The 13,909-nt window shown below is 30.1% G+C and overlaps 1 protein-coding gene across 1 annotated transcript; it reads right to left on the bottom strand.

Moving 5' to 3' along the window:
- Positions 1-3,535: 3,535 nt before the first annotated feature.
- LOC130947565 (cysteine-rich receptor-like protein kinase 44) lies at positions 3,536-6,552 on the bottom strand. Its single transcript, XM_057876265.1, has 7 exons — positions 5,687-6,552; positions 5,401-5,535; positions 5,110-5,249; positions 4,808-5,018; positions 4,468-4,705; positions 4,200-4,350; positions 3,536-4,084 (listed from the first exon to the last, which is right to left on the bottom strand). The coding sequence occupies exons 1-7, from the start codon at positions 6,522-6,524 to the stop codon at positions 3,749-3,751; spliced, it is 2,049 nt and encodes a 682-aa protein (XP_057732248.1). The 5' UTR covers positions 6,525-6,552; the 3' UTR covers positions 3,536-3,748.
- Between the last annotated feature and the right edge of the window lie 7,357 nt (positions 6,553-13,909).

The raw sequence follows: 13,909 nt of genomic DNA, 5'->3' as shown, positions 1-13,909 counted from the left end.
CTTCATACACTCATCGCACTTGCAACATTAACAATCTCACCATCAAGTGTAAGCTTCCACGTCTCCCCCTCTTTGTAACTCCTTCACCACGAGTATTCGTCCATCACACTATCGTAAAATACCGTGGGACACGCCGCTCGGACCATCTTTGTCGAAAAGATTTTCGATACTTCACCTTGAATACTCCTTAAAACTACTAGACCGATTAACCAGTGGCGGAGCTTGAAAATTTTTTTTGGAGGGGTCACAAATCTTAATAAAAATTATATAATAGTATTTATATTAAAATAAAATTTATAAATATAATTATTTTATTTTAAAATTTATTATTAATATGTAGGATTATATATGGTTAAGATTAACAAAAAAAATAATTCTGATTTTGATTAATACAAAATTTTGTTTAGGTTAACAAGCCAATTTGATTTTAAATAAAAAATCAATTTAAAAAAAGTTAGTTTTTACATAAAAAAATTAGTTTTTGCACATAAAAATCTATTTTTATTTAGAAAACTAATTTTTTATCTAAAAACTTATTTTTTTTTTTAAAAAATTGATTTTTTATTTAAATTATATAAAATTAATTATAACTTATAAAGTATTTTTTTAACATTTTAAAAAATTAATTTTACTTTTGATAATATTTATCTCTCAAAAGTCTCAAGAGTAATTATTTTATTATAAATTAAATAATATAATACAACAAAACAAAGTCTTAAATTTTTAATAAAATAAAAATATTAAAATTATTAATATAAATAATATTATACTATAATGGCATTAAATTTGTAAAGTTGATTTAAAAATAAAATAATAACTTTTTATTAATAACTAATATTACTACTAGTTATATTATAATTTTTATTATTCTAAAAATAAAATAATGCATGAAACTATATGAGAAGTTAAATATAATTTAGTGTTAATTTTATAATGATATTTAATTTGTAACGTTGATTTAAAGATATGTCACTTGTTAATTTAAAGATATGCTATTTGTTATGTCAAATAGGATAGAATAAAAAGTTTGAAAGAATGATGAAAATGGACATAAAATTCAGATACATAAGTTGAAAGTATATCAATTTAATCTAACAAGCTAATTTTATTTTCTTTAAAGTAGAATTACTAGTATTTTTACAAAAATTTTGTAGGGCCATACCCCTTGCCCACACAAAGCTCCGCCCCTACATTAACCATCCGCTTTGATGTCACTTTATTGGGAAAACTCAACAAATGTTTAAACAAGAATCTGTCTAACGCAAAAGCATTAAAAATAATTTTTTCACAACCTGTGCGATTAAATAGACAATACTAAAGATACTTCAAACAACAAATATAATGACAGAAATTAAATAATCAGATACCAGAATTTTAATTTTTGTCATTATATTTACTGCTTGAAATATCTTTAATATTGCCTATTTAATCGTATAAGTTATGAGAAAATTATTTTTGACACTTCTACAGTTAAAACGGATTCTTGTTTGAACATTTATTAAATTTTTCCAACACGTATCAATATCCATATATCACAGATTTTATATAACTATCTACCTATAAAATTTATTCACTTATAATTATACTAAATAATTTTATTTTTAATAAAAATATCGATATTTTTTCGTATAAAAAAAACTAGCTGATTAATGATGGCCTTAAATATAAAAAAAGGTGAGTAAGATTCAAATGAGAGAGACACAATACCGTCGTTGACCTGGTACTGGTGGAGACTTTGTCACAGCTAGTCTTGACATATAGTTAGCTTAAAATTGTGGCTGTTATAAAATTACTACATATTGCTTAGATTAATGAATCTGCTAACCTGAAACCATTGGATCCAGATGCAATGCCCGTTAATGGTATCTTCTTGTTTCTCTGACTTTCTCTCGTGATCTTACCTTCTTACTCCACCAACATAGAGACACGCGTTGGCAAACATGAAACTCATTAATTAATAACAAATTTTAATCTATTTGGCAACAACAGAGCCCCATGATATTTTTATGTTGCAAGATTTACACGATAGATTAAGGAATTATATAAAATCATTAAATCACTTCCAGTTTTTTTTTTTTTATATTTAAATTTCTAAAATAATAAACTATAAATAACTAATAAAAACCCTATTCGTAACTAATAAGTATGTATTACTAATTAGCAGTGGTCTTCCACTTTAATTTAAACTTGGTTATTTATTTTGTTTGTATGTAACTGTCACTTACGTACATCTCATTAAGGTTTGTTCTATAAAATGTTTCCACGTTCACTAGGTATACAACATAATCAAACATAGGCGTTTCCGCGTTTGTGGAATTGGAAAACCGTGGGAAGGTGTTAGGAACTTAGTAGTGATTATGGAATCTGGAAATTCACTTGTTACTATTTAATTGTTAATCTTAATCAATAATACATAGAGTTTCTTAGTTTAACAAAAAATGAAAAAGAAGAGGGGTAGCAGTATAATGAAACGCGTAGGTAGAATACGTTAAGATGGCTTAGAATGTTAATACTTAATATAGAAGATTGAGGGAGATGAGGGAAGGAACAGAGACTAGTTCTAAGTCATTTTTTAGTTAGAGTGCAACAAATAGTTTAACAAAGAAAACAATAACGTATTCTTTATTTCCATCTAATAACCTTTGAAATTGGGAGGGTCAAAACAAGAAAAGGGAAGACTAATAATTAAGCACTAGTTTCCTGCTCTAGTATATCCCTTAAATTCTATCTATGAAATAATCTACAAGTGTATTAGACATTTAGACGATGAGTAAATGATAATTTTTTATTATAAAAAATTTAAATATAGATAATTATAACCATAAAAGATATAAATCAACTTGATACGGTTAGATTAGTATAATAAATTTATCCATAAAATTCGGCAAAGTTACTCAACAAAATACTCAACATTTAATTTTTTTATAAATAAAAATGATAATTTATCCTAAACCAAAATATACATTAACTAACTCATACTGTCACACACATTAAAGGTTCCATCACTACTCAATCATAGCTGAGATTCGAACTTGAATCTACGAGGCCAACATATTGGCCATTGGTGCAATACCTCGGCCACATTACGAACTTGTCTAAGTTTACAAAGAAAGGGAGCTATATATGTCATGGTCAGTTAGATTATTTTTTGGTGGGCCTAAGGCCTCCTTGTTTAATTTTAACAAAAACAATGATATTGAATTTCTCATGGTATAATAATTCACTATTAATATACACCCAAAATAATAATAATTCCTATTAATTATAGCATTATTTTACCCTATAAAAATAGTGATATTGAAAATTGGGCTGAGGTTTCAGACATGAATATGAAAAGGATTAGGAGACAAATCATCACCAGCATTATTGAATTCTTGTATCCATTATCAAGTGCTTCAATTCATGGATTAATGTTGGTACCACCAAAGTATTCTAGCTTCATTACTTTCTTTTCATAGATGAGCTAACGTGTAACAATAAAATGAATTCATAAGTCAACGCGAGACTTCATTTTTTCTTCCATTTCTAACGAAAATGGAACAGTAAATTGAAATGAGTATGAGTTAACCAAAATGATTGAATTCAAAACTTGCATTACAAGAAACAGAGACAGCAAACTGAACCACTTGATAGCACATTAATAAGACCATTGAAGTTGAAACCACAACCTCCGAGTAACAGAACATGAAACAAATAAAAAACAATGTTGAGTTTGGAAGAACACAAAACAAGACCTAACATAGAGAATCTAACGAGGATGGAGCTCAGTAAACGAAGCCTCATTTGCGCCTGATGCTGCTTGCAGAGCATAGTTTCTTGATTCACCTAATCTGCTGCTATTTGATAAATCTCCGGAATTATTCGTAATAACATATGCTGCTCTTGAAGGCATTGGAAGAGCGAGGGAGTCGCTATTAAGCATCACTACAACTGTAGCCATGGTTGGTCTATCAGCTAAATTCTCTTGAACGCATAACAATCCGATATGGATGCATCTCATTATTTGATATCCGAATCTACTATTCAATGTGGGATCTACAATATCAGAGGCTGAGTTAGAACCTTCCCTCCATTTTCTCCATGTCTGCAAGGTTTTTGTCAATACAAACAAGGATATTTATTTTTCTTTTCTTCAAATGTAAAATATTATGGACTATTTTAAGGTTAAGCAATTGGTACTTAAAAGATAGGAGTCTTACAAAGCTTATTAGATGTTCTACATACTCGCCGTTATGGATGTCTCCATTTTTGTGTCCGCTCACTATCTCAAGAAGTAGTACTCCGAAACTAAAAACATCTGACTTTATTGAAAAAAGTCCATGTAATGCATATTCAGGAGCCATATATCCACTGCATATCAACAAAATTATAAACTCAGTTGAAGTTTTCTATTACTCTTGTTGCTGAGGGTATATATTGATTAGGAAATTAAAATTTATTTGTTTTTATGTATATCATAGTACTTACTAGGTTCCAACTATTCTAACTGTGTTTTCTTGAGTTTGATTCTCAACAAACAATCTTGCCATGCCAAAGTCTGCGATCTTTGGGTTCATTTGCTCATCTAAAAGTATGTTACTTGCTTTTAGATCACGATGGATAATACGCAGTTGAGAATCCTCGTGTAGATAAAGAAGACCTCGAGCGATTCCGACTATAATTTTATATCGTACTTCCCAATGCAAAAATAAACGTTTGATTGGATCTACATAATATTTTCAATAATGTTAACAATATTTTTTTACTCTTCTTAAGAGATATAAATATAACAGAAATGCAGAGTAGCCAAGAAGAAGTTCTAAGTTACCAAATATGAAGTAATCAAGGCTTTTATTGGGAAGAAACTCGTAGACCAGTATCCTCTCTCCTGTTTCCAAACAAAAGCCAAGTAGCCTTACTAAATTTCGATGTTGAAGTTTTGCTACCAATAGCAGCTCATTCTTAAATTCTATATCTCCTTGGTCAGAATTTCCAGACAATCTTTTGACTGCAACCTCTTTGCCATTTGGTAGCCGACCCTGAAAATATTCAAGAGTTTTGGTACTCAAACATAGTACTATTTGTTTTGATAAGGAAGCTATAACTAAGCCCAATCTTAGCTTTATCTACCTTATAGACAAGTCCAAATCCACCTTCTCCAAGCTTATTTTCAATTGAGAAGTTATTTGTAGCGTCCATGATGGTTTGAAAGTGGAATTGCAATGTTTCAATAGGTTCAATTTCATAGTCAGCTTCTGATGCACCTTGACCTGGGTAGGAATAGTAACAAGAATTATGAGAATTACAATCTAATACTTTTTCATTAGTTTTACTTTGTTTGTCTATGTATTGTTGATGAGGTTAATTAGTGAACAATCCAATGCCACATTGTGGGCATCACTTATTATTATTTAGACTTACTTTCAGAATACTTGGTTGGCTTCTTCTTCTTCCTTTTGAAGTAGATGCAGACAAAGGTGATGAACAGCACAATAACAAGGGAGACGACAGGCACAACTATGGCAGTCACAGTTGCTGATGATGAGTTGTTCTTTCCTGCAAAATCAAACTTATCATACTATTGCGAAACAATTTATTCCAAAAGCTTAAAATGGTAGTTAGAGCCATATAAATTGTTATATATCCAACACGCTGACATGAATAGTTATTGCATTGCATATAACTAAGCTAAAACGAATTTAGAAACCTTGTTTGGGTGTAGCAGTGGCAGTAGGGGATGATGGAGCAGGAGAAAGAGATGGTTGAGGTGGCAGAACGCTTAGAGAATCAAAGTAAAGCTGTGTGTCATATCTAAGATTACAACTGGGGGTAAAAATTCTTGCACGTATCTTTCCATTACAGCAAGTTGGGATGTGGGAGATTCCTCCAGTCAAGCATTCATTGCATTCTAGCTCTGGCAAATCATTAGTGCACTGTACATGAGCATACACGGTTTGAAATCCTGCCCCTACTTTGGCTTCTCCTGCAGCAAACTTGATCAGAGATTCACCAGAAATTGCAGCAGCTTTGCTTCTTAGGCTTTGCATCAAGTCTGCAGCAACTTGGTTGAACTCATTCGCATCATTTACATTCTTTTTGTTATGTATCTCCCACCGATTGGAGTCCATGATCCCAAATATGGACCGGTTCGAGTAGCGCAACATGCAGTAATCATACCACCCTGTTGCCTCCTTCTGGTTTGGACAAACCTTTGACAGAAGGATTCTTGAATCGTTCAAACAGCTAAGGCAACCGTCTTTTGTAACATCTCCTCTGCACATCCAAATCAGGTTAACTTTGTCTGTGTTTTGTCCATTGGAGAGATTGTAGAAACGGTAGTCATTGGTAGTTCCTATGATAGAAGAGAGGTTGGACAAGAGGGTGTTGAGGTTTGAACTGTAGGTACTGTTAGCTGTGTAGTTACCATTGTTGTCCTTACAGACATAGTGAACAAAATCTGGTTGAGAGGTGGCTAGAGACGTGAAGATGACAAGGACAGAAAGAAGTAAGAACAAGTTTTCAGAAGCTACAGCCATGGCAGCCATCGTTTATGACCATGAATCAAATGTAAAATTGAAGGTTCAGCCACGTTTGACATAGTAATAGAGGTTCTGTTCTTTTAGATTTATAATATCAACTTTCCGTCTTCTATCTTGTTCTTTGAAACAGCAATGAACTTTCTAGTAATCAGTCACATCTACTTGTGGGAACTGGGAAGCTTGAGAAAATTAAAGGGAAATGGTTTAACGGAAAGTGGAACACCAAGTTACTAAAATAAGATATTAATGAATTTATATATAAATATATGTAGTTTAATTTATTTTTAATATGTATTTATATTTTAATATGTATTTTATACTTTAAACTAACTTTAATGATCAATTTAAGTGTACATATATCATAATCTAAAAGAGAAATTACTTAATTTGAGCACATCTTATTTTTTTTAAGGTGGTACCGTGGTATAACTTAGTTTCGGTTTTGTATTATGACTTAGATGATATTTATTTGTTTATTTAATACTTTAAATATTAATATTATTGTCTTTAATAAATATAATTGAATTACAAAAATTATTTTATGAATTCATTTTATTCATTTTTGTTATTTATTTTTTATTTATTTATAATATATTAATATTTATAATCTATCTATCCATCTATATTTTATAAAAAGAGAAAATAAAGTGGTTTGAAAACCATTTTCAAACTCGTATAAAATATTTTTTTTTCATTTTTTTATAAAATTAGTATTTAACGTTATCTTTTTATATTCTCTTACTCGTTAATTTTATATAAATTACGTGCTCTATACATTTAAATATTTTAATTTATCATCTTTTTTCATATTCACTTCTTTTTATATTTATTCATATCTTTTTTTATTGTCTCTACATAATCGCATCCATTTTACTTCTTTTTTTTATTCTTACTAATATTTTGCAGCACAAGCTAAGTATTTGAAGAATTTAGTTCATCATCTCCTTTCTATTTACTTCATCTTATGTTTGCTATATAAATGACATTCACTTTACACCTTTTTTTTTTATCTCTTCTTATATACATCTTATTATTTTTTTCTATTTTTGTTAATGTTTTGCACAAGTTTTTGAATAATATGGTTGATGACCATAGTTAATTTTTTTTAATTACTAAATATATATATTGGGTGATAAATTAAAATACTAAAATATATAATATTTTTTACAATTGTTTTTGTAGTTTCTTTTTTTTTTAGTCTAATAATTGTATTCATTAGTTATATATTGCAATTGTTATTTATATATCATTTTTTTTTAACAATTTATATTTTTATAATAAGTTATAATAATATTGTTGAAATAATACATAGTATTTCGCGATTTATAAAAAAATTTAAAAATTAAATATTAATTTCAATTATTATAATATTATATTTATATTTATATTTATATTTCATCTAATAGTTTAAACTTTGTACTATAGTATTTAATATAACTTAAAAAATATCAAAAGAATAGCTACTTAAAAGAACAAGAATAAAAATGATTATATGAAGTCAAATAAATAAATTTCAATTAAATATTTTCATCATTTTAGTTATACTCCAATTTATACATATTTTTTTAAATTTTATAATTAATTTATATATTTTATAAGAAAAATAATAATGCTACTTATATTTTTGATAATACCATTCTTCAGATAAATTTTTTGTATTATATTTTACATGAATTTATAGAAAAAAAATAATGGTGAGTTTAAGAAACAATAACTTTGTTGATGATGACAAACATATATTTGGATGGATTTAAAATCTCAATATTATTTGATGCTTATTTTAGTGATGTGAGCCCAAATTTATTTGTGCAGCCCAAATAAAAAGAACAATGTGTCTATGATGCTGCTACTTAGACAAAAACAAGGTTGTTGGCAAATGAATCAACGTATCATCAACCATAACCCAATTCATTGGCTTTATGAAAAGAAAAGTTAATGGTGCTGCTGACGGTGCACAATTTGGGTAAAGCCAGAAAAAAAAAAAAAACGTGTTTTTACTTTTGTTTAATCATCGAAAAAGAATGGAGAGAAAAGCAAAATAAATGGAGACAAAGTCAAATCAATATAAGCATGAATCAAATTAATGGGCTGATATAGTTTAGAAGAAAAATGTTGTATTATTTTTATTTTTGTGCAAGTTAAATAACTTGATAAAGTTATCCTATAATTTATTTTCTCAGATACAAAATAATTAAGATTTGTAATATTAAAAATTTTTAAAAATAATAAAAAAACAAAAAATAATACTTAGTACATTCAAATTAAAAAACAAAGATTAATTGCGGGTGCAAAATACAATATTTTTGTGACTACTTAATCAGACAAATAATGACGGTTATAAAAACCACCGTAAATTTTCAATTCCCTTGTAGTGTACTAATTAAGGCATCATTTGTTGATGCTTCAATATAGTTAACCTTGTGCAAAGTTTACGGTGAAAATTTTTCGACTGAGAATATTTATATAAATAAAGAAGGGTTCATGTAATCTCTTCAATTATTTTCTTAAATTGTAACATCCGAGATTTTTTGCAAATTAAATAATAATTTATTTATAATTCATTATCTTTGTTTAGAATTTTATTTTTAGAATTTTTTTAATAGTAATTAAATCAAATTTTATGATACTTTAAGTTTAAAATATTTATTAAGATTCATATATAATTTTTATAATTATTGAATATTTTCTTATTTGAAATTTAAAGTTTTAGCAATTAAGATATAATGAGAATCTAAAAATTTAATTTGAATAATTGCGATTTTAGTATAATTTTATGAATAAAAGAAATTTAATTGAATTATCTTCAATTTAAAATTTGAGTAATTATTAAAAATTAATTAACAAGTTGATAAATAAATAATATTTTTAAAATAATTTTATTGGAATATATTTAATTTTTAATTATTAATCTACCCTATAATTTTATTAAAATTCTTAAAATACCCTTGCTCCTCTTCTTCCCAAACCTAACCCTAAATTTAATTTCAAAACACACTCACCCTCACCTCTCTCACATACACACACTGCTCACTCACTCACTCTTTGGAACCACAAACAAGGAAAGAAAAGAGAGAGAAAGAAATAGAGAGAGAAGGAGAATGGAAGAAGATAAGAAGAAGAGAATAAGAGAGGAGGGAGGAGAGATACCGCACGACAAGGCTTGGTCCCACTGCCGCCATTGCTATCGCCATCGAGTCGTTGTCATAGAGGAGAGAGAGAGAGAGAAGAGGAGCCCGCACACTAGAGAGAGAGAAAGAGAGAGAGACTACGATAAAGATTAGGAATGGAGCTGTACCGCCGCGCACCGTCCCGTCTCTGGAGACGATTGGAACATTCGCTGTCAAGTCACTCCGTCTTCGTCGCCATCATTGTCGTCATTGCGTGGTAGGCGTGAAGGCCGTATAGGGAGAAATAGGCCATGTGGAGGAGGGAGGAACTGCTACGTCATCGTCAAGCAACTTCCACCACCGGAGCTCGCTGTTGAGGCTGCTAGAGCCCCTGCCTGCCTGCTTCGCGTTCTACCCTTGCTCAGCTCTGCCGGGGGCTGAGCCCTGCCCCTCTCCTGTTCATCAGAGCTTGTGGTGTTGTTGTGGGAGTCACTGCCAGAGGAAAGAAACTTCCGCCACCACTGTTCTGCTATGTCCTTCACCGTCGACACTAGAGAGGGTCACCGGAGCTACTGATACTCCATCCCTTTATTTCCTTTGGTAAGACTAATCTTGTTCACCTTTGTCTTGTCATAAAGCTCTATTATTGACTGTGTTCTGTCCTGTTTGATGTCCCTTTCTATTTTTGCTCAGTTTTAAACCACAGTAGGCTATTGCATTCGCTATCATTGCTCCATGTTGTTGATACTAGGGTTGTTGTTGATGTTGCTGCTGTGAGAATTGAAGTTGTTGCTACTATCTCGGTCCAAATTTTTTGCCCTTTCATTTCATTCTACTTCAACCTTCCTCACCTTTTGTTTTGGCACTCTGGTTTTGGTCTCTTCGGTCTCTTAGGACCAATTTATGAGTAGGCTTTACATTTATAATTGTTTGACTTTGCGTCTATAATTATTTTGATATACGGTGCTTTGAACTTATAATTATACTTACAAATATTATTATCAAAGGATTTTAAATTAGCTTGAATAACCGATTTATTAAAACTAAATATTTATCCTTGTTAAGGTCATTTTAATATGCACATGAGACTATATATTTTTATGAGACTATATGCATGTTTGATGAAGCTTTATATTATTTTAAAACATTTGATTTTACTCGAATATATATATCTTTGAAGCATTAAAGTATTTGTTGGTACTCACTTATTTTGAAATTGTGAAATATGTTTGAATTGTCTTAAAATTGAGAAAATAAGATTGAAAATGATTTGGAATGAGAAAGTATTATTTGATTTTATTTGATACTTTATATGTTTGAAAGACCGAAAAATTTATTATATTTGAAATTATATGTTTTGAATTGGTTTGGGAGGCTCGTATTAGAAAATCGTAGTTAACGGCGGTTATGACATTAACCTAGATACATCTGGCTCAGACCTCAGCTAGCAGGGCATTGCTAGCCTAATGTGTAGGCTACACGTTGGATCTGTTATTCCGTATGGATACACGAGAGGAAAGGGCTACCCATAGAGGTGGAGCCGCCCAAGTGTGGACTTTTGATTTGATTTCTGTATGAAACTCCTTTATTGATTCACTTATTTGTATAAATTATTATTTTTTAAATAAAATATATTTTGGATAATATGGTTTATATGGTCTGATGTAGATTATAGATGTATTGTCAAATCATTGAGTTGCAAAACTCATTCTGTTTTTTTCTAAAAATATTTTTCAGGAACAAATATGTGAGCCTTCCATTCAAGAGTAATGATCTACTATAGGTATCTAGTTCTTATCGAGTTCCTAGACATTATATGCTCTATATGTCACAGGCAAGATCTATCCATATTTATTTATTTATTTATTTTATATTTTGTTAAAGATATGTAACTATTCATTCTAGAACTTGTAAATTTATTAAAAAAATACTGTAACCTTTTTATTTATCTCATATTTGAATCTGTTAGGTTTGCTAGGGGACTATTTCTTGAGCGTCAGTCATGACTTATTTTGGGCCGTGACAGAGTGGTATCAGAGCTTAGGTTAACTTGTGCAATATGGAGCAATTGCCCTATAGTAAGATCACAATTGTATAAATAAAAGTCTGCCTATTTGTACAAATTGTGACACTATCAAAGGCCTATAGGAATGTCATCTTTGTTCTCTATGTCATTGTTGTCTTCTTATTATTGTGATCATGTGTCGTTTGCTGCTTCTTGCTACTCCTATCCTTTTCTTGTACCTAATCTTGACTTATTCTTTGGTAGATTTTCTTGAACATGTCCCTTTTTTTTCCAATGGTTTCAATTTTGGTTTTGGTTTGCGATTTCTCTCATAGCTAGTTCTAATATTTTCTGATTTTATGAATGTATGCTTAATCTTCTTCGTCTTTGTGTTGTTCTTTATGATTCCTAATGTCAATATTTCATGAATTATTTAGAAGATTCGATCGGTGATTGCTGTGAATTACCATCTAATTCCTTTATAGAACCGTATTTGAATTTGTGGATTGCATGGATTTGGCTTAGAAGCTATGGTATTTCATTATGTCCCTTCTAATAAAATGCTTGCTTATAAAGTTAAATTTTGTCATGGATAAAATAGCTATATGTACAGCTCAATTATTTTGGCGTATACAGGTATATATGAGAATTTCTGCAACATCTATTGTTAAAAAAAATTGATTAAAGTGGATGGTGGATATTATTATGTTGGAATCAGCTAGATCAATTTGGCTGTATACGCTACCATGTCCTTTCTAGGGCATTTCTTGACTAAGGTTAAGTTCTGTACTTAGTATTCTGTTATGGTTTATATTATTAGTGACTTCATGATTACCATATTATGCTTTCTTTTTGGGTTTTGGGTCAAATTGATTTAATGAATAGTCTATTCAGCCATGGATTGTCCGTAAGTGAACTTGTTATTGGGTCTATTGGAGGGTTAGTTTGTTTTGTTTGGACCATAAGTGACAAGATGGAATCTCTTTGTTGGTATTCCTTCAGCAATCCATGGTATGGTTCTAAATCTCAATTTCAATATATTTGATGGGCAATAACCTACTCTTAATGTCTTAGCAGTGTCATATATAAATTATCATATTATGTATTGGCTTCATCTTAAACTTCCTTAATTTTGCGCTCTAGTCCATTGCAAAAAGAAAATTGCTATATACTTGTGGTTGAAGACAATGTTTCTTATTATGTCTTATGCTGGTTTTTAATTTGTCATGATCACCCGAAGCTTGTCCATTGTAAAGCTTGTAGCTTACTTTATTCTATTTCCTGTCATCACTCTGTCCACTTTTTTTCTAGTTGTTACGGTATCATAACTCATAACTCATTATATTTGGATATTAGATTATCATATTTATGTTTGTTTAATGTGATTTGAGCTTGAGTTCATTGCTCGACAGAACTATTATATACTTGAAAGAGTGTTTCATCCTTTCTGATAAAATAATCTTATTCTTAGTTCATCTAACCTTGTCTTCATAAGTTTGAGGCTGAGCTTAATAAGTTTACTCCTGTTCTCATCTTTTTCTCTTCTCAGGTTTCTTCTCACTTTGAATAGTGATTGGTTGTTTCACTTGTGTTTTTATTTGATGGCCTGCTCATGTGATATTAACTTAGATTGGATGGAAGGAGTGGTTATGGAATAAGGAATATGGTGAAAATTTTTCAGTTATTTCAACATTTACTTATTCCCTAAAGTCTTTTATACTATGATGATATTGTTCTGTTGGGCTTTGCTTTGTTTTGTTTGCTTCCTAGTGTTGTTGTAAAATATATATATTCTATCTAGCGTTGTCACATCTTCTAGTATGGTTGTTGAGCATGGTGCATACAGAGGGCTAGAAATTATAACCTATGAGAAATAATTCTAAACTCCTTCATTTCTTTTATTTAAGTAATGGTAATCATTAAGTTGGGAACATTAGGTGTTCTTTTTGGGATAGTTTGTGTTGAAGTATGCGCTTTAATCGTGCTGGGTGATTTGACGTATTGTTCATTCTTCTATATTTCATATCGGGAGTTCCTTGTTTCAATTCTTGTTGAAATGAAATTTGATTCTTTTGCTTCATGTCCTACTTCTTATGCATATTTCGATCTGATCGTGCCCTTGGCTATCCTATAGATATTCGACAACACAGGTGTTGATGTTGCATTCCTTTACGTGAATTATGTAACTCCTTGATGTAATTTGAATATGTTTTGTGATATATCATATCTTCTAGTATTCTCCTGAAATTCTTGTTCCATATCTTTTTTGAAGAAGTTTT

The sequence above is a fragment of the Arachis stenosperma genome, chromosome 9 (assembly GCF_014773155.1).
Source record: "Arachis stenosperma cultivar V10309 chromosome 9, arast.V10309.gnm1.PFL2, whole genome shotgun sequence".
Classification (NCBI taxonomy): domain Eukaryota; kingdom Viridiplantae; phylum Streptophyta; class Magnoliopsida; order Fabales; family Fabaceae; genus Arachis; species Arachis stenosperma.
The sequence above is the reverse complement of the archived record's forward strand: the minus strand, read 5'-3'. Positions and strand labels throughout refer to the sequence as shown.

Bases quoted from the DNA above. Each gene is read 5' to 3' on its own strand.
- LOC130947565 (XM_057876265.1), bottom strand. From the start codon at position 6,524: ATGGCTGCCATGGCTGTAGCTTCTGAAAACTTGTTCTTACTTCTTTCT. The intron at 5,536-5,686 runs GTTTCTAAATTC...TTGATTTTGCAG, and splicing joins CACTGCTACACCCAAACAAG to GAAAGAACAACTCATCATCA. The intron at 5,250-5,400 runs GTAAGTCTAAAT...ATTCCTACCCAG, and splicing joins GCCAACCAAGTATTCTGAAA to GTCAAGGTGCATCAGAAGCT.